This window comes from Emydura macquarii, unplaced genomic scaffold, assembly GCF_026122565.2.
Source record: "Emydura macquarii macquarii isolate MOO-44397 ecotype Brisbane River unplaced genomic scaffold, CSIRO-AGI_Emac_v2 contig_1790, whole genome shotgun sequence".
NCBI lineage: Eukaryota > Metazoa > Chordata > Testudines > Chelidae > Emydura > Emydura macquarii.
This window is the reverse complement of record NW_027131927.1, coordinates 13,674,789-13,700,238: the sequence shown is the minus strand read 5'-3', so window position 1 is coordinate 13,700,238 and position 25,450 is coordinate 13,674,789. Positions and strand designations below refer to the sequence as shown.

Here is a 25,450-nt window from a genome sequence, read left to right as displayed (position 1 = left end):
CACAACTGTAACAGCTAATAAATGGAAGTCCATGCAAGTTTGATCTGAGTAAGAATACAGGATCTGGCTCTTAATCGCCTATTAATAGAATTAAAAGTCTGGTTTCTAAAAAAATGTTCTAAGCTGAGATGAAGCATGAGTGTACTATTAGATAAAATATTAGTAGCAGAGATCAATAGCTCCCAGAACAGATACAAGATGTGTGAAGCTGTAGAATTCCAGCCTGCCTTCTACGGCTATATCCCTAAAGCAAAATTAATATATTGATTTGTTTTCATTAGCGTAGCCATTTGTAGGCTACCGTTTGAAATAAGCCTGTTGCTGGGATGGTTATAGAAGGTAATTTTCAATCGCACAGGCTAGTGAGCCAAGCTCTGCAGAAGGGATTTTAGCTGTTTGGGTTTCTAACCTGAGACCTGACTTTGAGGGTGGAGGTTTAGAACTGCCTGAAGAATCAGGCCCCTTATCTAATAAGGGCCCAGTTACCATACTATTTGAGTCCTCAAAGCAACTGCCAGGTGGGGAAATGCTATTATTCACTTTTTATAGATGGGAGACTGAGGCACAGAGAGGCTAAATGACTTGTCCAAGGTCTCACAGGAAGTCGATGGTAGAGCAGGGACTTGAGCCAGGCCTCCAGAATCAGTCTAGTGCTCTAGCTCGTGGACCATCTTTCCTCCCGACCTGAAAACTAGAGATTTCGGGCTGTTCAGTCTCAAGACTCTTGGCCTGTGCTTGTATATTTGTTTTTCCAAATCCTTTTTTTTTAAAAAAAGAAGAGGCAAAACCACGTTTAGGAGATCCTATGTACTCCCATCCCCTGCAAGGTTCAAAGTGCAAGTGTACAGTTATGGACAAGTTTGCCCTTAAGGGGATTTTTATCTCACACTCCTAGACTTCCAGTTCAGCCTATTACTCAATTTTTTAGCCACTCTAAAAGACATGCCCCCAAGGTCCTGCTCAATTTATGTTGCCTTTTTGTGCCTAACTCTACACGGACCCTCTCCTAAGCAGTCAGAGGTCATTCTCACCCCCATTGCAGTCCTTTTATGCTGGGTAGAAGGGCTGGAGTAGTACAGGGAGGCTCTACAAACCCTGCGTTGGGCCAGGAGAGGATTCTCAGTTCAGGAACTGTGGCAGGTAGCCATGCTGTTGTGTTCCAAAAGCCCCAGGCAACCCTCGGCCTACAGAGCATGCAAGAGATGAGGCTGCAGCATGTGGAGCTGGAGATTCCAGGCAGCTGGGCGCAGATGGCGCAATGTAAGCCCCCAAAACGGAACCTGAAAAAAAAAAGTCCTGACCCACTGGCCCTCTCTGTCTTTTGTGCAGGGCCTGCCCCTTGCCCCTGTGGCTGTGCTCAGAGGTTGGGCCCTGCTGGGGAGAGAGGCAGGGGATACTAGTTGGAGAATCCCATTGTGGTTGGGACTCAAGCTCAGGCTCCAAGCCGCTCGTTCCCTGTGGGCCATCACCGAGACATAAACCGTTTTGTACATGCCCCTGGGGAACGAGGCACCGACAGGATTTGGTGGCAGCTGAACAGTTGTCTTGAGAGTGTCAGTAGCACCTAAAGAGCCTTAGGGGCTGTCCAAACATTATGTGATGCTTTGGGGATGATTTTCAAGAGCCATCCACCTCTTTTAACACCGAAACACAACATTAAGGACCTACCCGACCCCTTCATGTAATTTACAGACAGCCCGTTAGGTGCTGATGTCCACCATTTGTGACCCTAGCTCTGGGTCCCTGCATGGTGCGCCTTGCAGGACCAATGCCCTGGAGAGGTCTGCTTGCTGTATCGGTACTCAAACGATGCACTTGCTACGCTGTCTGGAGCAAAGGAGAAAGGAGCCTTATTCATAAACATATTGCGGCTGGGATTTTACCCAGTGAAGTCAATAGCAAACCGCCATGGCAGAATTTCACCCCTTTAGTTTTTCTCAGGTTCGTGTGATTTAAAGAGAGGACTGGCAAGTCAGAGGTTTGTAACATTCTCCTCCCTCCAGAGGAATGGGCAAGGAGTGTGGATTCAGTTCCACACAAAGCATTTCTGGTCACCCTTAATATTGAGGTTCCATTCAGATGGAGTGTTTAAAGTGTTAAGTCAATAGTGGTTAGTAGTTAATCAATTGTTATTGAGGTCAACAGGTTGCTTTTAAGCTATGGTTTATAGCCATCTAGATCACCTTCCGCTGCTTTGCTTATACCAGCTACTACTCACCTCTAACAGGCTTAACATCTATTGATCATTTATTAATAAATGAAACCTTTATATTCAAGTGTGATTGGGTTCCTTCACAGGAAATATATTGAATGTTTAGAAGTGCTTCTTTACATTTCAGTAGAAATGTAGAAGATCATCAGTAGCATTGTTCCTACATTTCATGTAGTCCATGGAAAAATAGAAGAGATTAAGAATAGTGTTCAGTGACCAGTACCAACTCCAAAATTCAGAAGGAGATGGAAATTAACCTTCACAAAAACTTCAATTAACAGTTTACAGTTTGGTTTTAGTTGGAACTATGGAAGGGAGCTGATCTTGCTCTAATAGCATACCCATATTTAAAAAAGGGGACTGAAATTAAGAGAGAGTATTCTGAAAGATGTCCGGGTTTTCCAATTCCCACCAGGTTAATGCTAATACTATTCAGGGTGCATTAGCTGGTTTTAGTTTTTGCATTAGAAAGAGTTTGGCGAGAAGGATTATATACCCCCTTTTGATCAAGGGAAAGAAACTGTTATTTTATCCTAGTGAAAAATCTTTCTGAAGTAGCTGCAATACCAAGGCTGGATATAAAGTGTGATTTTTTTATTTTTTTTTTAAATTGTACTATCAACATCAATCACTCTTATGGTAGCACCTAGAAGTTCCAGTCAATATTGCAGCCCATCATGATAGTCATGCTCCAACACACATAGTAAGAGATGGTCCCTGGTCCAAAGAGTTTACAGTCTAACAGACAAAGGGAGGGAAAGGAAATAGGCATGGGGATGTGGCTTCTTCCAGATCGCACAGCAAGTCTGTGGCAAAGCCAGGCATAGATTCTCAGAAGGATTGGTGTCAATTGACTCCAGTGAAGGTCTGATTATTTACATCAGCTGAGGACCAGGATTGAAGTTTTAGGTCAGTGGCCTATGCATTCAACTCACTGTCTCAAAGGTATGTCTACACTTTGAGCAGGGATGTAATTGCCAGCTTGAGACCTGTCCTAGTTCCAAAAAAATAGAGTATAGCCACAATGGCACAAGTGGCAGGAGGGGCTAGATACCACGCTGGGGTGGCTATCCCCTCCCACTGCTCATGTCGCAATGGCTATATTCTAATTTATAGCATGCTACTTTGATCAGAGCTAGCACGGGATGTCTCCTGGAGCTGGGAATTCCCACTCCTCTATCCCATGCAAAGTGTAGACACAACCACAGCTAGTTAACAGATTCCTGCTCAGTAATTATTAATTAACAGAACTGTAGTTAGGACAGAATAGTTGGAAAGAAAGATAGCTTGATCAGCTGACAGGAGATCTACTTTGACTTGCACAACTCCCATCTCATCCTCAGTAAGAGATTCTGGTAGTTGTATCTACTTCTCATTACGTTTCTGGCACTGAATAAAATTGCTCTTTCTAGAAAGAGCAATGAAGGCAATGAGACCATAAAGCCACTCTTAGCCACTCAGTTGCCAGCTATCTCTTGATGTAAAGGGAGCATGTCACATCTATTGGCATCAGATTCAAGATCCTGATTCCATGCACCAACACAACTCACTTATCTTATATAACAGCGCATTCTGTTTTCCAGTTTGCCAACAGCCCAGCACATTTTGAGTAGTTGTAAATAGTAATGCCTGCATTTTTATTGGCTAATTGTTATAGGGTGGCATCTGTCATCAGCTCAGATAAACTCACCACCGCTACAGCATCTGTTCCATCACAGAATTAGGAACACTATCTCACACATTGAACTAGAGAGGAACAGATATGTTCTATTTTAAAATAAAGATCCCAGTCTTTCAAAAGGAGAGCTATGTAATTAAGAGGCTCGCAGCTTACACACACACATTTTTGGGCCAGGTCTTTAAAATGGGGCTTTTTTATAGAAGTCCAAGAATATAGATTTTTGATGCAAGAAGGGATTATTCTGGCCAACTAGTTCTGCATTATGCAGGAAGTCAGACCTTACCCAATAACATCATGCCCATCCCCATGGAAATCCAAGGATGTCACGTTTCATAATGCATTTTTTAGACTGCATTCAGAGCAGTGTCAAGTTTTATTCATCCTATTTGAAGCAAAGCATTAAGATGAAGGAATGGTGTGAGGAAATAGAAACGATCAACAGAGTGGAGGGGCTTATAAGAAGTCAATGGCAAACAAGTTTAATTTGTTAACAAAGAAGACAGTTGAGGGTTGGGTGATCAGATAGCAAGTGTGAAAAATTGGGACGGGGTGGGAGGTAAAAGGCACCTATATAAGAAAGTCCGGAATATCAGGACTGTCCCTATAAAAATCAGGACATCTGGTTACCCTAGTTCAGAGGCAACAGGACTGAATTAGGAGCTCAAAGGTATTGCAAAATTAAGTCTGATCTAGTGAGGGGTACATTTGTGCTGCATCAGAAGGGACCAGCCATGTACAATAGAAGCCTCGGTGAAGAACAGCATCCCAGTGTGCGAGGTGCTCCATGCCCCGAAGAACAGGTTCAGTAGACCCGACAGATAGTGCTTTATCACTAGATTACAGATGGAGAAGTGAGCCACTGAGAGATTGAGAAACCTCCTCAGATCACAGAGGGAGCCTGCAGGAGAGTAAGGAACCAAATCCAGATCTCCTAATCACAGGCCAGTGAAAGAGTAGTGCGAGGCCCAGGCAAAAAATTGGACAATTACATAGAATTTGCTGCATTAAGGGCCACATTTTCCTCAATGTCTCCCAGCAGCTCCCATTGTTCTCAGTGGAAGTTGGCCTGCTTTGTTTAGATGCCCACTATACATAGATTTTTACTACTCATCTGAGTGCCTGCAGCAAGCAATGTGATTAACATCTGCCACATTTGTTCTCAGCTTCTCCCCGGGTGAGCAGTGTACAGTGGAGTGTTTTGGAATATTTTTACAGTACATATGTGTTGCTACCTGTTCATGTTTGAGAAAGCGAGGCCAAAGAAATGCACCTTGCCCTTACAGCAGGTGGTGGTGAGATTTGAGAGAGTTCTTAGTTCCTCTGGGTGTTCATTCAGTCGTGAGCCAGCTCTCAAGAAAGCTCTCTCGCCTAGATGGGAGCGGAGGCTTTTAAGGAACCCGATGCTTAGAGGTAATGGCCAGTGTTTTGTGGGAATAAGGAGCAATTCTATGGAGGCCCAAAGGGATGTTTTGTTGCTTGTGGATTTTCACCTCAAAATTAGCAACCATCTGGTGGGGGGGTTTGCACTAGAGTATGTTTCCCTGCCTCTAACAAAAAAAAACTGGCCTTTTAAAGTGTGTGTGTGTGTGTGTGTGTGTGTGTGTGTGTCTTGGAAGAGGTTCAGAAGCTTGAAAAGTTAATAACTGTTTTAAATGTGAGGCAAGATGTCATTTCCTGGAATTATTTAACAAGACATAGCTTACTTCTGGTCAACACCACTGTGGCTAAATGCAGGCCTGATTAGATAGGAAAACTGCAGCAATGTCACTGACTGGATAGGTAAGCCCCACCATGGATACTGAAGTTCTGAGAGGTGAGAACTTCTCCATTCATTGGAAGTGGGTGTTAATCCTGATGCCTACTGATGGTGGTTTGTCACTATTAACTATTTCACAGCTGATGGTTTGGGGCTGTTGGCCCTTTCTGCTGAAACGAATTCCTACATCTTTCTAGGCACCAAAAGCCCCAAACATCCTCTATACATCTATCCCCTTCAGTTCTGCCCAGTAAGTTCTGCAATACTGCTATGTATAATCACAAAGACCTGTGACACACTGAAAGTTAAGTTTAAAGACAGCAGAAAATTGAGTTTCCTGTCTAAACACAAGGACCCTAGAACAGATTGTGTTATTCATTTGCAGAGTCCGTTTAATAAAGCACTCCCCTGTCCCACTTACCACCAAACTTGTCTGTTGCAGTGAATACCACAGAATTTAGGTTAAGTTCTCTGCAGGCTATAGGGTCTTTCCTAGTAAAGGTATGAAAAAATATATGATGTGGGTTTCTTTTCCCAGGACAGGGATGGGTGATTCATTTCCTGCATTCCCCAGAGAGATTGCACAGCTTCTCTTTTTTTCCTTCCAAGTTACACTTAGGCACCATCCTCCTAGCTTCTTCTATAGTTTATGCCCCGCTGCCATGAGCAGATCAAGCCTGTGCTCCATTTTCTGAACTGGTTCCCATTCAGCTGCTGCCCATTTAAGATGTTGCCCCATTAATTGCTTTGACAGTGGGCTCCAAGTCCTAGCTACATTAAGGACCAGCATTCAGGTTTCTATAGAGTACCAGTTTATTATTCACCGAGGAATGCAGCTACACTGCAGCAATCCTGTGGTCACCAAAAGCTTCAGTGGCACCACAGGATTACCACTGACAGACACACATAATGTTCTGCCAGGCCATCTTAAGGACCGAGCTCGATATTGACCTGGGTGGCATTCAAACTGCAAGAAGGCTACCACCCTTTGGTGTTTTCCATGATGTCATCTCATAAGAGGCCACTTATTCTGAGTCATGCCCACACACAGTTATACCAGTACCACTCTGGTGGTATAGCTATGCTGGTATAGGAATGCTGGTTAATTTCCCCATGTAGACAAGATCAAAGGCCTAGAAGGTATTGCTCTGCCTGACCCGAGCTTACTGCACAATAGCTTCCCAGGAAGCCACAAAGTGTTTAACTAGAGAGACTTAGGTTTGAGAATTTGGATGACTAGCTGGATCCCACTGCTAAGATGATCAGCAATGAAGTAGTAAACAATGACAAATTGTCATTAGATTTCAGAATAACCACCTCCACCTTGAAGTCGAATGGAAGGATTCATATCTTTCAGGCAGCTGTTATTTGAGGCTGTTTACACACACGTGATGACAATACTGCATTGGTTTACATCTGGCAAGTTCACAGCTATAAGGATTAAATATTCAGAATGAAATGCTAGTCCTCTTCAAGTCAATAGCAATAGTCCCATTGCTTGAGTGACCCAGATTTCACTCTTAGTATTTAAAACGAAGCTTAGATAGTGCAGCAGTAGAGCAAAGGGTACACGCTGCAGCAAGTTTTCTAGAGGGGGAATCCCATACCATTTTATGTTTCCTGAACAAATAGCTTGATCCCTTCATTTTAAATCTTTCACCCATGTCCTTGACAGGTTAAGCTGGCTACCTGTGCCACTGAGGGGTAAATTTAAAGTCTCTTCTTCAGTTTTGTTAATTAAATACAGTGATCTGCATAGCACATCACATATTTCTAATAATGGCTAACTTTTTTGTTCAGTAAAAATCTTTAAATCCTTCAGTTTTTGGAAGTGGGTAGAATAGAATGTTGACAAAAATACTTAGGGGCATCTAGTATTGGGGCAAATACTAGGAGACTAGTCAACAGGTTTTATGTAAATGGGCTGATAATTGTCGTATTTGAAAACCTGAATTATACATTTTAAACAAGTTTCACTATATAAAGGATCTGTACAAACCAGTGGACCCAAAATGGGTTTAACAGTTTTAAAAGGTTTTTATCTGGTTCAGCATTTATTTAAAATGTCATTGCATCACAGTCACATTCTGGGTAGAATGTCTGTTATGTGCCCTAGACCAGAGACCCATTACAAATTCACATTACAAAATATCCCACTCTCGGCTATATCTGTAATCTGGTTGCCACTTCTTCCTCCACTTACTGTGCGTGTGCCCCCATCTCCTTCACCTCTTGATTGAATGAAATTGTAATCACCCACTCTTCTGTTTAGCTGGTGGCAGAATTTTGAAAGGCAGGAAACGCAGGATCAGCCAGAGCTGAAAGGTGCATGTTGCAGGGAAAGGAGAGAGTACAGAGAAGAGGCATTGAAGAGAATTGACATGAAGGAGAATGAACTTGATTGATCTCAGCAGACAGTGAGACTGAGACGTCAGGTTTGGATGGCAAAGAAAAGCTAGAGAGAAACCACTGGAGGGGAGTGCAACCATTTAGATTTTCATAATCCAGGACACGTGCTTTACATTTCACTGTGGTCTAGTGCATGCGTAGTATTTCACTGATGTCAAATGGCCAGTATTAATATTTTTTCTCTAGGACTTGGAAAGTCAAGGTGGGAAGTCCTATGCAAAATCTGAATCAGAAGGGTAAGAGAGTGGGTGCTTTTTAATAACTGTCTCCCTTCCAAACCTTGTTTCCATCACTTGAAACTGAAGGTGGTTAATATTTCTCAAGGGAAACATACAAACAATAGATAACATCTCAAAGTTCTCATTTAATCGTGGAATGCTTCTGTGCCAAGATTTACTCCTAGCTGTAGTTTGTCCCAGGACATTTGCCTCAGAGGTCAGCTTGTTAAATAACTTGAAACAACTGAGGGTGACAATGCATAGACAAAACCTAAATACTTTGTTTCCAAAGCACTTTCTACATCAGTAGACATTGGAGTCACGCAAGTTAAACACTTAAGTGTTTGCAAGGCTGGGCATAGCTAATGGTGTAATTTGAGCACTATAGAGGAAGGAGAAAATTAAACATGCAACTGTCTTGAAAATTCAGGAGAAATTAACCAATGGAAGTGACTCAAAGACTATTGCAGCAATCCAGATGTCACTTCACAAGTGCAAAGAGGAATGTGTTAGCAAATGCTTGGCAACTTCAGCTGCAAGTATTTGATATATGAAATGACTGACAATTACATGGGTTAGTTAAGAAAACACTGTAGGATGAATGACAGGTGAGCATCAGACATAACCTCCCTGAATGTGCTGGGAGAGATCACGCTGAAGTGCTGTCCACAAAACATAAGGCACAGAGGCTGGTTGGCCCAGAGTAGCAGCAGGTGGTTCCAATTAACCAAACTGAGGTATCCAGACAGCTCTTAGGCTTACTGACCTCAGTAGAAGAGGTTCAAAAGGGTCCATAGCTCTGGCCATTGACAGCAGAAATGTAATAGTGAAGTAATGATTGCATCAGCATCTTAAGAGGAAGTAAATGTAACCAGTGAAGGATCAAACACTTACTGCAGACAGACATCAGCAGCCATAACTTAAGCCCATTAAAAACTTGAGCTACATATAGTGTAGAAAAAAATGACTGGAAAGATAAGAGCAGAAAACTCAGACATTGCCCAGTGGTTATGGCACCAGCCTACAATTTGGCAGACCTGGGTTGAATTCTCAGCTCTGCCACTGACTTTATGTATGACTTTGGGAAAGCCACTTAGCCTGTGCCTTACTTTTCCATCTGTACAATGAGGGATAGTCACACTTCCCTCCAGCACAGGGTTGTGCGGATAAACACGCTGAAAATCATGAGGCGCTCAGATACTACAGCGAGTGGGCCAGATCAATACCTTAAAATGATCCACTCCAGAGAAACCACATTAATACACATGATCAAACACATTTAGCCTTCACACTGTCTCCCAGGCTCCCCTTTATGCATAAAGAGCTCCCCAAATCCACCTCATGTCTTACTTAAAACTCTTCTGCTGGGATCCCTAGACAAATCTCACCCATGGTTAGGCAGCTGGTGTTGTGAGAGTGCTGCTTATCATACTGACAAGTGAAGTCTCCTTGTCACCTTGTGCTCCCTACTTGTTTGCCGTATCCACCGGTTGTCACCTACTTTCATATTTGGATTGAGAGTAATCTAGATTGAAAAAAGAATGGAAGCTACTGTGCGTGCCAAGGTCTTTAGGGTAGGGACAGTGTGATATGTTTCTACAGTGCCTAGCACTGCAGAGGCACTGAACTTGAAGTGCTACCATAATACATCAAACAGCAATAGCATATTTGCCAATGTGAGAGAATGCTGCCAACACCAAGTTGTCTTAGGAAAAAATATCACCAGGACCAAGTGATGGCGACAAGATGTTCCATAGCAAAATGTGCCAGGCTGAAATGTCACACTTCCTTTACAGCACTCTCATGGGAACAGTCATTTTCCACGCAATGGGCCAAGTTTTCAAGAGAGCTTGGCTCTCATTTAAGACCCTAAATGAGGTGGCCAAGTTTCCAAGGTGTTTCAGAACCCATCAACTCCCATTTCAAATTCCAGCAGCTCATGTTCGCAAATGAAGAGAACTCTATTTACCCATCTGTGCATGTCCCCTAGGTCTTCTCCTTTCTGTTCACAAGTATTGTTTACTTGTATCCCCTCTGCAGCTTTTGCCATGGTGAGTATCAAATATGCTGCACGCTGTAATGATTGACAGGGTAACCATTGCTATGTCCTGTCAGGCCAGAAGGGGGCACAACTGCACTTGACACTACCTTAATAGTTATACTAATGAAGATTTTTTCTAGGAGTTTTGGGGGGAGGGAGAAAGAGATTTAGATCATTTCAGTTTCCATTGGCCTAACTGGATTTCCGCTCTTTCTGAATTCAACTCTGTACCACAGATATTTGTGTTAAAAGCAGAGGTTGCATTTTTGGAAGCTGACTGGAAAGAGACATTAAGAAAGCAGATACAATCACGCCTTCGAATTATGGATGTGTACTGTGCAAGTGTGGTCAAGTACATCATTTCTTCTATACAAACAGCAGATGCAAGCTGGAATCAGTCAAGTGTCTTTATTCCATTTTGGTATGAATTTGGCTCCTGCCTAGAAGGGAATATGACATTTTTGGGGTCTTGAGAAGGAGCAGGAGGAGGGTAATTAATAGGCTAGATGGGACAGTTTATCTGGGGATTCAGTGTAGTATTGTGGTTGTTTAAAAAAAGTTACAGATGGCAAGTTTGGAATGACTCATGTCATTAGTTAATTGCATGCTTGCCTATTATACTGGATCAGGGCCTCTGTCCCATAAATGCAATGACTTCAATAGGAATCATCATCTGCTTAAATTTAAGTAGGTGCTTAATTATTTTGCTAAGCAGAGCCTCAGTGGATGGGGAGAGGGCTACATCATTTAGATTTTAGTAAGGAATAATGGTAAAGGGCAATGTACCTAGTTGAAGAAGGCAGATTATTGAAGGAATCTGCTAGGGCTAATCTTATTTAACATCCTAATCTATCATCATCTGGATGGTGGAATAAATACACTAATGAAATTAACAGATGATACTGAGTTAGGAGTTGCTAATACCACTCAGGACAGAGAAATAAGACAAAGGAACTAGAGAAAAGAAAACCTGGGCAGAGAAATAAAATGTAATTCAGCTTGTGAAAAATCCACACAGTATAACATAGCTAAAGAAAATAAACTGAAACAAACTCCAATCAGACAGACACTTGGTAGGCAGCAATACTGAAAGATCTATGGGGTGATAGAGTTGGAAGGCACAAGGCACGAAAAAAACCAATCCAATTTCAGGCCTCATACACAAGTATCATGACAGCTCTGGTATGGGTCTGATGTGACTGTACGTGGAAGTTTGTACTCCATTCTGGTCAATCATTACCAGAAAGACATTGGCAATCTTAGAGAATGGCAATCAATATAATCAAGGGTCCGGAGGATTGACTTGTGAGAAAAGAACGAAATACACTCAACGTGGCTGAGCAGTGACTAAGTGAGGACGTGATACTCTGCAAATATTTGAGGTGTGTAAACATCAAGGAAGAAAAGGAATTGTGTATGTGATGTGCAGGGCATAACTAGGAGTAATGGGATGAAATTGAGAAAATAAAACATAGGCCAAATATCAGGAGACGTGCCAGGACAGTGAGGTGAATTAGGTGTGTCAATGGTGCCAAGGCCCAGCCTTTGGGAATTTTATAGCTAGTCTGGACGAAGTATACTCCCTGGTTTGGCAGGGAGATAGGCATTTCCTCACCCTGCTTCCCCATCCATTCATCTGATTTCTCTCTAGCTTCTGTGATTCACCATCTGCTGCATTCTTGTCTGCTTCTCAGCAGTGCTGTGTTTACTTTTGACAAGAGTGTTTATTCCTCCTGTCAGACTTAGGGACACTGCTATGCCTCAGGCAAGGGCAACGCTAAGTTATCATGGGCACCTATTGTTAGTGTCTGTATTAACTAACATCTAGAGGACAACCAGGACCAAAAGCCCATTGTGCTAAACGTTGCACAAGCACATAGTGAGACAGCCCCTGCCCCCAAAGAGCTTACTGCCTAAGGGCTGGTCACTGAGAGATCAACCTAGTTACATTGCTCCGGGGTGTAAAAATCCACACCCCTGAGCATCGTAGTTAAGCAGACTCAAGTCCCCACTAGAAGAATTCTTTTGTTGACCTAACACTATCTGTCAGCCTAGCTACTATCTCACAAAGAACTGGATTACCTAAACCCATGGGAGAACCCCACACTCCAGTGTCTACACTTGAAATGTTACAGCACTTCAGATGTAGACAGGCCCTTAATTCACATGGACGGAGGGTGGGAGGAAATGTTGCTAGCTTTACCGAGCAGATCAGTGGCAAGCCTTTGAGTAGAAGGATAGAAGTCTCCCTAGTCCAAGTCTAGGACCCTATCTACTAGAACACACTGCGTCCCAACCTAGCACCCTTGTGTGATAAAGATGTGACACCTCTGAAGCTAGTCAAGGGTGCTATGTAAGAGGGCTTTTTCTGAACACCATGATGTGAGAGTCAGTACCAGCCTGTGAGAGGAGACTGGAATCTCTTTCCAAGGTCGGTCTCACAGGGGAGGTCTACACTACAGTGAAGAACCCACAGCCAACTTGAGCTCACAGGATTCAGGCTATAGGATTGTTTAATTGCTGTGTAGACATCTGGGCTGGGGTGGAAGCCTGGACTCTGGGACCCTGTGAGGTGGGAGGTCCCAGAGTCCAGGCTGTGAGTTTTTAATTGCAGTGCTGACTTGCCCACAGGGAGAACTGTTTTGCCATAGCATGACTAAGCCTGTTTATATTGTTCACTCACTTTCAAGTGCCATTTGATATAAAATACCTAGATGAAGGCAAATTAAGCTTATTCAACAGGTGGCTTTCTGAATCCATCTCAACTCCTATGGCTGGCGCCATTAATACCCTATAGGTGCCTTTTTTTCTTAAAGAGCATCTTAATACATAGAGCAACCAGTACCTAGAACACAAGCAGGCCAAGTGATAGAACCTGGAACTTTGTTGCTGTTCTTAACTAACTCATGAAGTATACAAGACTCAGCTCAGTGTTTCCTAGAAAATTAAGGTGTCCCTAGTTTATCACCTGTAGTTGCTCCAATTTGCAAATATGCCAGTCCAGCTAGTAGACACACAACCTCCAAATGTTAGATAAAAATAGGAAACACCATTCTGTGCCATCAATTTCTATGAAGTCACCTGTCCAATCACATCAGTTCTGATCTCTCAGTGCGTAGAAGCCTCTGACCAGCTGGTTTGGTTTTCCACATAAGCTATCCTCTGCATTATGATGGGACGGTAGCAAGGTGCTGCTTGAGGAGATTTTCTTTCTGCCATGTCACACCTTTCTGGAGTTCTCTAAAGTAGAACTCACGAGTGCCTCTTTAGAGCTGGAACAGCCATGAAAGTAAATGGCCTGATAGGGAGATGCCGACTTAGCTCCCCAGCCAAGGAAGGACTGCACCATTCCCAAAGTCTGGTTAAGGCCTTCCTTGAGGACACAGTTCATTCTTCAAACCACAGGACTCAGAAAGTAACACCAAAATAAGCCTGCTTACCTGATCAAAGCAGAAAGCCAGAGGCAAGACCTGACCTACTGCAAAACAAGCCATACAAACCTACCTACTTTCCATTGCTCTTCTTTTAAGCTGTAATCTCTCTTTTTAAGACTCCCCTGACCCTTTTCAGCTGGGTCGGACAACCCCCTTCCTCAGGGGCAAACACCTGCTCTTAAAAATGCTCTGTCACCAAACAGGGCTGACTGGCTGGCCCCTGGCCTTAAAGGGACAGACCAGCACTCTATTACAACCCCTCATTGTACAGCCCTCAGTCTAAATCTATGGGATCCAGAAACTGGGGGGGGGGGGGGAGAGGGGGCGGATTTGCAATGTAAATACATGGGTGAAACCCTGGCCCACAGAGAAATCAGTGATAAAACTCCCATTAACTTTACTAGGGCCAGGATTTCAGCCCTTGAAATCCATGGGTTTTGTATCATTGATTTAAATGGGAGTAAAGTTATGCCAATGTTGACAGCATGTGAAAATCCCAACCACAGGATACCTCAGGGTGTGAAATACAGGAGGAAGCATGTTAATCAAAGCACTATTTGTACATTTGTTTAGCTTCATGCTAGTGTATAAGTATACACTTGCTAGTATACAGCTCAAGGGGCTTTACTGTATTTTATTTATTGACCTTTTGTTGCTCTCCTACTTGGGATATGAAGTCAAATCTTTGACCGCCTTATGGGCTTTCTGCCAAAGCAAAGAACTGTCATAGGTGAGTAAACCTGTGGGGATCAGTTTCTGATGCTCTGTTGCAGGAATGTAAAATGTTACACATAGGTAGGGGTTGAGGATGCATCATTCAGAGAAGTAACACATAGGACATAAAACATTTTAATGAAACAAAACAAAAAGAGCTGAATTCAAAGCTGTGCTCCTGGTGCCAATATCCTGGGAAGATTAAAAACATAATCTAAGCATACATCCTCAGTATCTTTGTCAAATTGGTAGTCACACCTCTTTTTCTGCATTAAGCATTAAAATGAAAGGTAAAAGTAAATATACGGCAGATGGTCAGACGAGATGATCACAAAGGTCCCTTCTGCACTTAAAATTCATGAATCTATATTACATACATTGGAATAAGGCTCCGCATCCGTGATCAGCATGACTGGGATGATTTTGGATGTGACCAATAGGTAACAAATGGACCTTTGAAAATCTAAGCCAGATCCTCGGCGTAGTTACAATGCATTTCAGGCTGTCAGAAGGTGGACAGCACCTTTAAAGGCCAGGAGGCTTGGGGCTAGCCAGCCTTGTTCAATCAGCCCACCTGTGCCATAATTAGTTGCATCTTAGTCAGAGGGGGCTGGTGACATCTTGCTAAACAGCTGGGCTCTGTAAAAGGGCTGAGAAGAGTGAGGGTGAGGCAGGGTATTGTAGGGTTTGAAGGGATTATAAGGAAGGTACCTAGGAGACAGAGCTCTATGCTAGAGCTACAGAGAGATTTAAAGGAAAATAAGAAGGGACTGGGAAATGAGCCTGAAGGGTTAGCTGCAGAGGAGCCTCTTATTTGTGTGAACTTTTGTTACCCTAGAAAGGAGCCTAGACCAGATGTGGTTTAACTAGAGGACGAAATTGTGGGCAGAAATAGCTGTTGCAGGTCCGACGATCATCAGTAAGGGAGGGGGGGAGGTAGAGGCAAAGAACCCTTTGCAATGCCATGCCCTGATGACAAGTGCTGGAGAGTGGAACTGCTTATACAGGAGCTCTTAAGCTTTTTCTCATAGCACTGATCACATTTTAATAACAGTATCTTGTGCCCTACCCTCCCAGACACTGGCAGTTGCGTGCCCTATCGTTCGTCCCACCTGTGTTCATAGAGCATCTCCGTAGCAACTATGCCAATTGCTTACATGCGAAAGTGATGCTCGGGAAGTATTTTATGCATTCTCAGTTGTCTTTAATGCGGTTGATCAGCTAGTAACAGGGCTACATAAGTTAACAACACTCCCACTTTTTACTGCAAGTCTTGTGATATTTTATGTTTCACTGAAAGTCACAGATTGTGCAGACAAGTGATTATGTGAGACATTCAGCTATTTTTATTCTCCTTTTAATAGCTGTAGATTTCTAGTTCTCACTGTTGTGGAGAAAAGCTTGAACATGTGACATGAGTGTACCTTAAAGGTTCAAAAGAAAAGAACCCAAATGTAAAAAGTGATCATTTATCAAAGTATCATTATTTTAAGCCAATCTTTTGATTCTTAGGAAACTTGACTTGGAATTGTAAGACACATGAGGTTGGCAAAACTGCCACCTACCCTTCTACAGCCCACCATCAAGCGCTCTGTAGACCATGAGTGTGCCCCTCAGACCTCATTTTGAGAACCACTGCTGCATTTGACTTCTGTGATACCCTTTTATTTTAAATCCCTCATGGTTGCAGCCACCTCTGGTTCCAGTCACCACCAATGCCAGTGTGTGAGCTGGGGAGATGATGCTTCATGACGGACTGGAGGTGGGGAAAGGAAGGAGAAGAAATGTCAGATGGGAACATGAGTCAGAGGGTTAGAATCTGAGGAAAGAATGATGGGCCAGAAAGCTCTGATGGCATTCTTTGTTACAGGAATTTCCAGCAGGGAGAGAGAGTGTGGGAAAAGTAGTTGGTCCGGTGCCAAAAGGGCCTGGCCAAATTGGCCAGCTGTATCCACCGAGTCCAGGCTTTCTGGAAAATTGAGCTCTTCTGAAACTCTTCAAGAAGTGAAAGTATGAAACCTCCCTTTAGAAAATCCAAGGGGGCGGTGGCAAACATACTGCTACATGGGAAGCTGAATTTTGCTGGGGGTTCAAAGAGCTTTGCTAGCAAAACGAGGCGTAAGGTATAGCTCCTGGCACTGGGTTTGCTGAATTTGTCTCAGTGGCATTAATTAATTTTTATTACACTCGTGCCTTGAGACGCCAACTGAGAGCAGGCCCCCATTATGTTAGGTGCTGTATGTTAGGTGCATGGTCCTTATCTTGAAGAGCTTCAGTCTAATAGACAAGGCAGAGAGGACAAGAAATAATGGTTGATTATCCCCATTGTATGGAGTGGGAACTGAGGTACCAAGAGTTTAGATTCCTTAATCTCTGCGGTCACAGAGGAAGTCTGTGGAAAAGCCAGTGGTGGAATCCAGCTCTGCTGAGTGCTAAACTGGTACCTGAAATTCAACACCATCCTCCCTCTTCATCTGTAGGCATCTTATGACTCCCACGTACCCTTTGGCTAATAGTTTAAGAATCTGAGGGTGGATCCTACAAATCCTTACTCAGCTGGGTCACCTTGTTTGAAGACAAAGCCATTACTAGCATGAGGAGGGATAAGTCGGTTGCCTAAAGGGTAATGTGAACATTTAGGGTGAATCCCTGCCCCCATTGGAGTGACTGGCAAAACCCCCATTCACTTCAATAAGATCAGGCTCTTCGCCCATACTCTATACTTAGAATATTTCATGTAGAGCAGCTAGCCAACTATCTCCAGCCGTGTTGTTAAGGTGATTATCGCTGGCATACTTTGGCATGGCACAGAATAATAAACTGAGCAACAAATACAGGGACATGAACAATCAAACAGTAATAAGTAATTTAAATACCAAATAGATCCACGCCAGCAAAATCTGTCCACGACTCCCTATTTCTTAGAAATCCAGTCATACAACCAGCAACCCAGGGGGGATTCGCTGGAAAGGAAAGGCATGTTATCCTTCCCTCTCCCGGCTAAACAATCCCAGAGACTGGCAAGGTGCAGGGTGAGGAGAGAGGCAGAGGGAACCAGGCACTGCCTCCTGGTGTGCGTGCGTGTGTAAGGGAGTTGCTTGAGAGGATGGGCAGGGCTGTGCGGGCATCGGGCATCCTTCCAGCTCAGACGCACACAGGCACAGAGCGTGGGGACACGCTCTGCGGGATCATAGCTGGCCCCTCTTCCTCCTTCCCCGGTCTCCCTGGGCGCTCCGGAGAGAGAGAGCCGAGCCCCAGTTCTTAGCTGGCACGGGGAGGAAGCTGCTGCCCGCAGCCGGGCAGAGAGAGAGACGCTCTCCGGCTCGGCTCATCCCCACTCACACGTAGAGCGGCGCGGCTCGGGCGAGGACTAGGGCGGATTCACACCCACCCACACACGCAGCGGCGGCGGCGGCGGGTGCAGTAGTTTCAGGCGCTCGGTCCATCCAGGGCGCACACGCCTCCAGCGGCTGCTCTGGCGGTGCCTCCCCCCAGCGTCTCCAAACCTCAAGCTACGCCCGCCGCCGCCGCCGCTAACCCGCCCCCCTCCCCATCGCGCGTCTGCTTCTTGGGGAGTGCGGGCAGCCCGCCGGGCAGAGCGCTGCGGCGAGGAGGGGGCGCTCGGGGGGGAACCTCACCGCCCTCGCCCGCCCGCCAGCGCGCCGGGCACCCATGCGCTAAGGAAGCGGAGCGCACCGGAGCGCACGGCAGCCGCGGCGGGGAGGCCAGGCGACGCGCAGCGCCGGGCTGCGGAGGCAGGAGGATGCGGGGCTCGGGCGCCCGGGCAGGGGCAGCGGGGCTCGGCGGCGGCGGTGGCGGCTCCCCGGCCGGCCTCTGGACTTGCCTCCTGCTGTGCGGGGCGCTGCGGAGCCTGCTGGCCAGCCCCGGCAATGAAGGTAGGTGAGAGGCGCAGCGCGGGGAGGCGCATGCAGGGGGGGAGCCTGGCCGGAGGGCTGCGGCGGGGCAGTGGCCCGGACTCTCGGGGGAAGGGAGCCCTCCCCCCCGCCGTGCGTGTCCGGGGACGCTGGTGCCCTTGTCTGCGCCCTGAGTCCGGGCAGCACCTGCGCCCCCTTCGCTCTCGCCAGTCCCCCAGCCCCCTGGCTCTGCTGTCCGGTCCCCGTGCCCCCCACAGCCGCCTGTCCCCAGCAGCTCCCTACGCAGCCCGGCCCCGTGCCCGTCACACACACGCTGCCCTGTCTCCCCTCCCTCTCCCGTGTCCCTGCCCCTCTCTCCGGCCCGCACCTGGTCCCACTCCCGGGGCCTGCCCCGCTGCGGGTAACTCGGGGGGTCGCTGGGAGCCCCCCGGCCCGGGGCTGCGGGGCTCTGGGCGGCTCCGGGAGGCAGCTGACACCTGGCTCCGGTGGACAGGGCGAGGGCTGCGCCTGTGTTTTGTGGGAGGGACGCAAGTCTGGCGTTGTGTGTTTGTGCTGTGCTGTGCCCTCGGGTGGTGGCGTGTGGGTTTGGATGATATAGTGTGCTTTGGGTTGTGGTGCGTGTGGGTTATGTGTATGTTTTGTGTCGCGCTGTATGGGTATTTTGTGTTGGGTTTGGGTTGTGTGTATGTTTTTTGTCGCGCTGTGGGAGTATTTTGTGTTGGGGTGGTGCGTGTGTTTGGCTTGGCTTGGGCTGTGAGTTGTTTGGTTGGATGCGGTGCGGTTGCCTTGTGTGTATGTTTTGTGTCGCGCTGTGGGAGTATTTTGTGTTGGGGTTGTGAGTTTGGGTTGTGTGTATGTTTTGTGTCTGAATATTTTGTGTTGGGGTTGTGTGTGTTTGGATTTGGTTGTGTTGTGTGTGTGTTTGGATTGGGTTTGTCTGGTTGTGCTGTATGTATGATTTGTGCTGTGTTGTGCAGTTGGACGGGGTTGTATGTTTCCAGTCAGATGCCTAAAATCTTTCTTAGTGTCTCATCTAAATTGCCCCAGCTTCAGAGTCCAGAAATTAACCCCTGAGATTAATTAACCTCTGAGATCCCAGCACCTAAACAGGGCTCCTAGGAGCACTACAACAAAAATCCAAACCCAGACTAAACATTTGCCGGAGAGGAGAGAGGATGGTAATAGGAAATACCTTCCCTCCCCTTCACCCCCAAATATATTTATTTATGGTGCATTTGAAATGCTGTCCAAAGTTAATTTACTTTTTTTAAAAAGGTACTTTGTGCAAGAAGAAAAAATCAGGAGTAATGAGAACGTAACAATTGTTACCATATAATACTTTGACCTGAGCACAATGGATACATTGCTGATTATTGCTGACAATTTAAAAGTTTCATCTGTTTAAATTTAATATGTAAAGACCTATGACAAGGTTTTCCATTTGTCTGGTAAGCTTCCCAGTTTTTCTGAAGCCCCCCCCCTTTTTTTAATAGACAAGATGCACCATATTATGAGGCTTTTTATTATTATTTCTGGATCCAAATACAAGTTGTAATACACAAACTTTCAGGCCAAGAAACTTGCTTTTTAAGGAAATGTCATGAATTCATATCAGAAAGCCAAGCTTATTATGCCCAGTGATTTATTAGTGAAATTCTTACAAGAGGGGAGGAGTGGGAAAGGCACACCAAGATTTCAAAGTTGTGGCCTGAGGTAAATAGCTTGTCATAATATATTTTAGGAAATGAGATTAATGCAAACCACAGAAAAATATATGGAGAAAGGGACAAATATACTCCCTTGGCTGTGAACTTACTGAATATTCAGGGTTAGAGAATGCATCGATTAGGGGAAGGAGGGCATTTCCATAGATTTCTCTTCTACAAATAAATCATTATGGATCAAAGTCTGCAACCACATCTATGTTTGTGAATTGTTTCGTTGGGACTACTCACTTGAGTAAAGTCAGTTGGATTGCTCTCAGGAGTAAGCTACTCACTGGGTGTTTATATAAATGGATTCTAAATTAGGAGTACCTTCTTTTGTTCTGTTTTACCACGATTTGTTAATGATGATCTATTCATAAGCAGAAAGACAGACGACACTTTGCACAGGCAATCTCTTACACACATGTGGTCTTTACTCATGTGAATATGTCCCACTGAACTCAAAGGGACTGCTGCAGGTGAGTAAGGGCCACTTGTGAACAAACATTTGCAGGATTGGGCCTCTATTGTATGATAGTATACTGGAATTTGTTTAAGGAAATAGCCTTGTGGTTTAGTAGTATCTTTAAAGAAAGAAGAGACAGGAGAATATTACAGTAATTATTGACAGCCCATGGGTTGGCTTTATACTCTCTCACTCTTTCCCTCCTTTTATTCATAATCTCTAACTTTTATCCTTTTAATAAGCCCAAGGCAGAAAGTGAAGTCTGGAGGTGGACCTGAACTCATTCAGTAACAGTCACTCTTTACCATTTGTAGATTTATTTGTAAACAAGCATTATCTGACAAGTGCTTTTCACAGCGTGGCTTCTTGGCCAATTACTGCTGAACAGTTCTGCTTTGAAAATGATTCACCCTGCAATGAATCAAGCCTAATTCATTAGAGCCCAATTCATTGCTAAAGTCCTTGTACCATATGCGGTTGACACTTGTCAACAGCTCGTTTTTGAAAAGTTCAGTTTTGCTTCTCTCAGCATTCAAGGTGCATGCTAGGGGACAAAGCCTCAAATAGTGGCAATTGCCATAGCTCAGCTGACTTCAATAGAGATTTGAGAACTTACATTAGCAGAGGGATCTTAGGTTTATTTGAGGCCAGCAGAGGGGGGAGAGGGTTGGCCTTCTTGAAAATTGGAGAATAAAAAAATTGTAAAGTTTTCTGTTTGTTTTTTGTTCCCATTGTAATTTTGTTTCTGCTGTGTTTTGCTTTGGTCAGCAAAGAACTTATCCCACTTGGCTGTGTAAGCCTAATAGTTTTTATTTTCCAGTAACAATTAGGAGAATTTTATTTTCATTTATATTATGAATCAGTGTTAGTACTGAGTGAAACTTAAACTGAACTCTTGTTTTAACTGCAGTTAAAACAAAACTGCTAGGTAGGAGATGTGAAATCCATATCATGCACTGTGGATGCAGGTTTAACATAGTTAGAGAGATGGAAGGCTTTGTGAAAAAATTGTTTAAAATATGGATTTGGGAGGATAAAAGTAGACACCTGGTTTAAAACTTTTGGTCACAGTTTCTGTTATAACAAGAAAACCATTTTAGTAGCGGTCATACTATATCTTAATCTATCACATGCGGTAAAGGAGGAGCGTTCCGTACAATGTCATATCTGAGTCATTGTTTTACTACTAATACTATTGATCTCCTTTGCAAATTTCACTGGTTAGAATCAGATTATTTGTATTTCAGGGTTTTTTCCCTCCTTATAATACACATTCAGAAATTCAACTTTCTTGAGAATATTCAAAGGCCAGTATTTCAAAAGCAGTCCTTTACATTAAATGCATTACCCATGACATATCCTCAGAGAAATGACTTCCCCTGAGTTACAGTCATGCATGTTTTATTTTTATTGACTGATTGAACATACTGGGTTGGGGTTATTTTGCACGGAAAAGAATATTGATAGCAATTAATCTGAAATATGTTACCTGAGTGTGTAAGACAACAATGTTAACACAGTAAGTCGCTACATGCCTGAGATACTATGTTGATAGGCACAACATATGAACCCAAATAGATTACGTTCCACTGTGGGCTGTATTTCCTCTTTTTTTTTCTCTCTCTCTCTCACTCCCTTGGCAGTAACTTCTGAACCATTACTGACATTAGGGACTACATTTTATTAGACTTTATTTCTTGCACATCTTTTAATGTTAAAAATGCACATGTTTTAAATTCTGTCATAAGCATTACAGGGTTTTTTCGGAAGTGACTTTTAAAAATGTTTTATGTAAAGTTTATAATGAGAGAAGGCATTTTTAAAAAGAGGAATAATTTTGCTTAACATTTTCTGTAAATTTGGATTGATTTACTGATCTCATCTGGAAATAACCCAGATGACATTAAAGTGTTTTATGGGCAATTTTTTAAAAGACTTGTGTATATTTTCAGATTGTTTTTAATAATGAATCACAGCTACCTTATTTGCATAATTGCCATTAAAAATAAAAAATAAATTAGAACTACTCAGCAGAAATAAGTGCTGACCAGACAATATCAACTGCTGCTAAGTAGGTTGTTAAACAAATGAAAAGAAAAGAAAAAAGCCACTTCTTTGAAATAATGACAAAGGCAGAAAATTCAAGATTAAGGCTGACTCTTCATCCTTAACTCATGTCTGTCTTTTATTTCAGTAATTTAAGAACAGAGTGATACTGTTAACTTAGAATTTCCAGAGTTTTGTCCACTTAAACTAATTATAGTTTGGAGGGTTTATCTGGCTGGATTTATTTAATTGATTCATTTACAGTTTAATTTTATTTATTTATTTATTTATTTATTTTAAAAGGACAGAGGGAACAGGCAGAGTTAGAGGAAGGTTATGAAATGCAGATTGTTTACCCTAGAGATTAGAATGGTTCTAGCTGTTCTAATATCTTAATGGAGTATGTATTTATCTGATAGTGGCGCAACTCCTACTGACCTGACCTATTGGGTGAATGAATACATGTTTGGATATGTTATCAAAACACGTATTTAACCAGTTAGAACTGTCTTTTAAGGAGCTTAAAAAAACAACTGAAATCTGTATTATATACCTACATTTGAAGCTATTCCAATTTATTGGGTAAAAAAAGTGTGTAATCAGGTTTCTTAGAAAGGTATTACATAGCCATTACAGTCTCAGCTTCATAAATCACATATCCAGGCAGGTCTTACATTCTTCTAACAGTGCTATAGATTGGGAAACTATGCAAGCTGGCAATATTTTAATGTGTGTTATGTAAAAATAGATATCTAACTTTGGAGTCATTCTATTAATAAAGTACATATTACAAGCTTTTAAAAAGATATATACTCTTCAACGGATGGAATTGGAACAGTTCTTTTGATTTCTTTCCACAGTAACAATTTGTGGGCCCAATCCTACACATTTACTTACAAGAATAAACTTTGCTCATGCAAGTAATCCTATTGACTTCAGTGGGACTGCTGATGTGAGTAAGGAGTAGTCAGATGAAATAAAATTTTCAGAATTAGGTCCTTAAACACATCTGTCAGTTTTAACTTTTCTATTCAAAATATTTAATGCAATTACACCTTGTTTAGTAAAAATCAAATGTCAGATTTAGTTTTAAATCAAATCTGTTTTTGCTTGAGATATACAAAAAGCATTTGAAACATAGCTTTTAAGTATGACTTTAAAATGAGGCAATTTATGAATGATGTATTATGTATTTTTAAAAATACATTACAGTTGACCCCAAGACTGTATCTAAGCCAAGTTACATCTTAAAACGCATTATCACAATGATTATAAATATATGTAATTAGGCAAAGCATCTTATAATAGAAACATTGACAGACCTTCATACTATAGTATCATAAACGTTGACACCATAATTTGATGTATAAAGCAGCTATTTGCAAATCAAGCTACAGTTGGATAAACTGACAGGTATTCCCAGTGGGAAACTGCATGGTTAGTATGGTTGGCTGTCAGTTCCCCTTTGCCCCATATTATGTAACATTTAAAACCATAATATATGATTCATCTGCATGCTTTCAATTTCCTTTGTGTGGTGCAAATAATAAAATTAAATTTTAGGTCAGTCAAAGAAATCTTTCTATAATTATGTTTTGTGCATGTTGCAAAATGCTTTACAAATATTTTAATTCTTTAAAACCAAAGAACAAATTTCAACAAGGGTTCAAGAAAATGCAAAACCAAGATCCATTTATTTTATGCCGTCATGTTAATTTTTAAAGTGCAACCGAATAAACTTGTGCAAGTAAAATACTAAGTCGCTGTCCCGTGGTTGATATGATTCCTGTATACGATATGTTTCTGTGACATTAGTTAGTGAATTAAACCTTAGGGCCTCATTCTCCTCTTGCAGCAGTTTTCCACCAGTGTAACTTGAATGGCTTTAGAATGAAGTAACTCCACTGAAGCCCTAATCCTGCTCAAATGAAGTTTTCTAGCACACAGCCCGGCATCAGAGTCACTGGGAGTCAATAAAGGCACAGACAGGGGTCTATGCTAGTGTACCACACTGCAGGATTGGGACAGAAGTGACTGGAGAATCAGGCCCATCTGAGTCAATATATGTGGTTTTTTAATAGAAACTTGGAGAGGTTTACTTCTTTTCTCAAAGTTCAAGACATTTAAAGCCTGATTCTCTTCTTTTCACCAGTGTAAACTGATTCACCTCTGAGAGGATTTACTGCTGAATTAGATCTTGTCTACATACAGACTTGTACCAGTTTAATTCAAGTGGTTTAGTTAAATTGGTGTAACCCCCTGTGTGGGTATTCTTTCTTAGGCTTAAGAATGGTTTAGTTTAAACTTGCCCCTGGCTGACTTAAGCTAAACCCAACTAAGACACTCTTAAACCTAAATAAGACCGTCCACACAGGAGTTTACAGAATCAGTTTAAATTCACGTGTCTAATTCAATTGGTGCAACTCTCCACTTATACGAGGCCTGATTTAGCACTTCATCCCTGTACAGCAAAGCATTTAAGCATCTGCTTAATTTTAGTTTTCAATTTTAATTTTAATTTTTAACTAGTGCTTCACTGAATAGGGAGGGACTTAAACCTGTGCTTAATTGCTGTATTGAAAGAGAGACTCACCCTGGAATGAGAGAATCAGCCTTTCTTGAAATCGAGTTTCTTTTGTCCCCCATTTAGAAAATCTAAAATCAATTTTTCTCTGAATAAGGCAAAGGAAAAACCGAGTGTACAAACCCTGGGCAAATGTTTTCTTAAAGTGTTGAGTTCTGAACATTTTCTTAACTGTACTACAGTGCTGTGTCTCAGAGTAACAGTGCTATTTTCAGTGCCTCTTCAATCAATGCTTCACCTTTGTAATCCTTATCAGTAGGCTTGGAAGGATTAGATTTTTATTGGTAAGAGTCACTGCACATGCTGAT

At 43.0% G+C, this 25,450-nt stretch overlaps 1 protein-coding gene and 1 long non-coding RNA gene across 8 annotated transcripts in view; one reads left to right on the top strand and one right to left on the bottom strand.

Moving 5' to 3' along the window:
• Positions 1-1,010: 1,010 nt before the first annotated feature.
• LOC137159151 (uncharacterized) lies at positions 1,011-13,833 on the bottom strand. Its single transcript, XR_010921554.1, has 2 exons — positions 13,758-13,833; positions 1,011-1,280 (listed from the first exon to the last, which is right to left on the bottom strand). It is a non-coding gene; the product is annotated as an uncharacterized lncRNA (long non-coding RNA).
• Positions 13,834-17,946: 4,113 nt separating this feature from the next.
• EPHA5 (EPH receptor A5) overlaps positions 17,947-25,450 on the top strand; it is a 292,850-nt gene continuing 285,346 nt past the window's right edge. For all 7 annotated transcript variants that reach the window (XM_067556908.1, XM_067556907.1, XM_067556905.1 and 4 more), the window contains exon 1: positions 17,947-18,361. In XM_067556908.1, the coding sequence (XP_067413009.1) occupies positions 18,229-18,361 (133 nt within the window). In that variant the 5' untranslated portion in view covers positions 17,947-18,228. The remainder of the gene's footprint in view (positions 18,362-25,450) is intronic.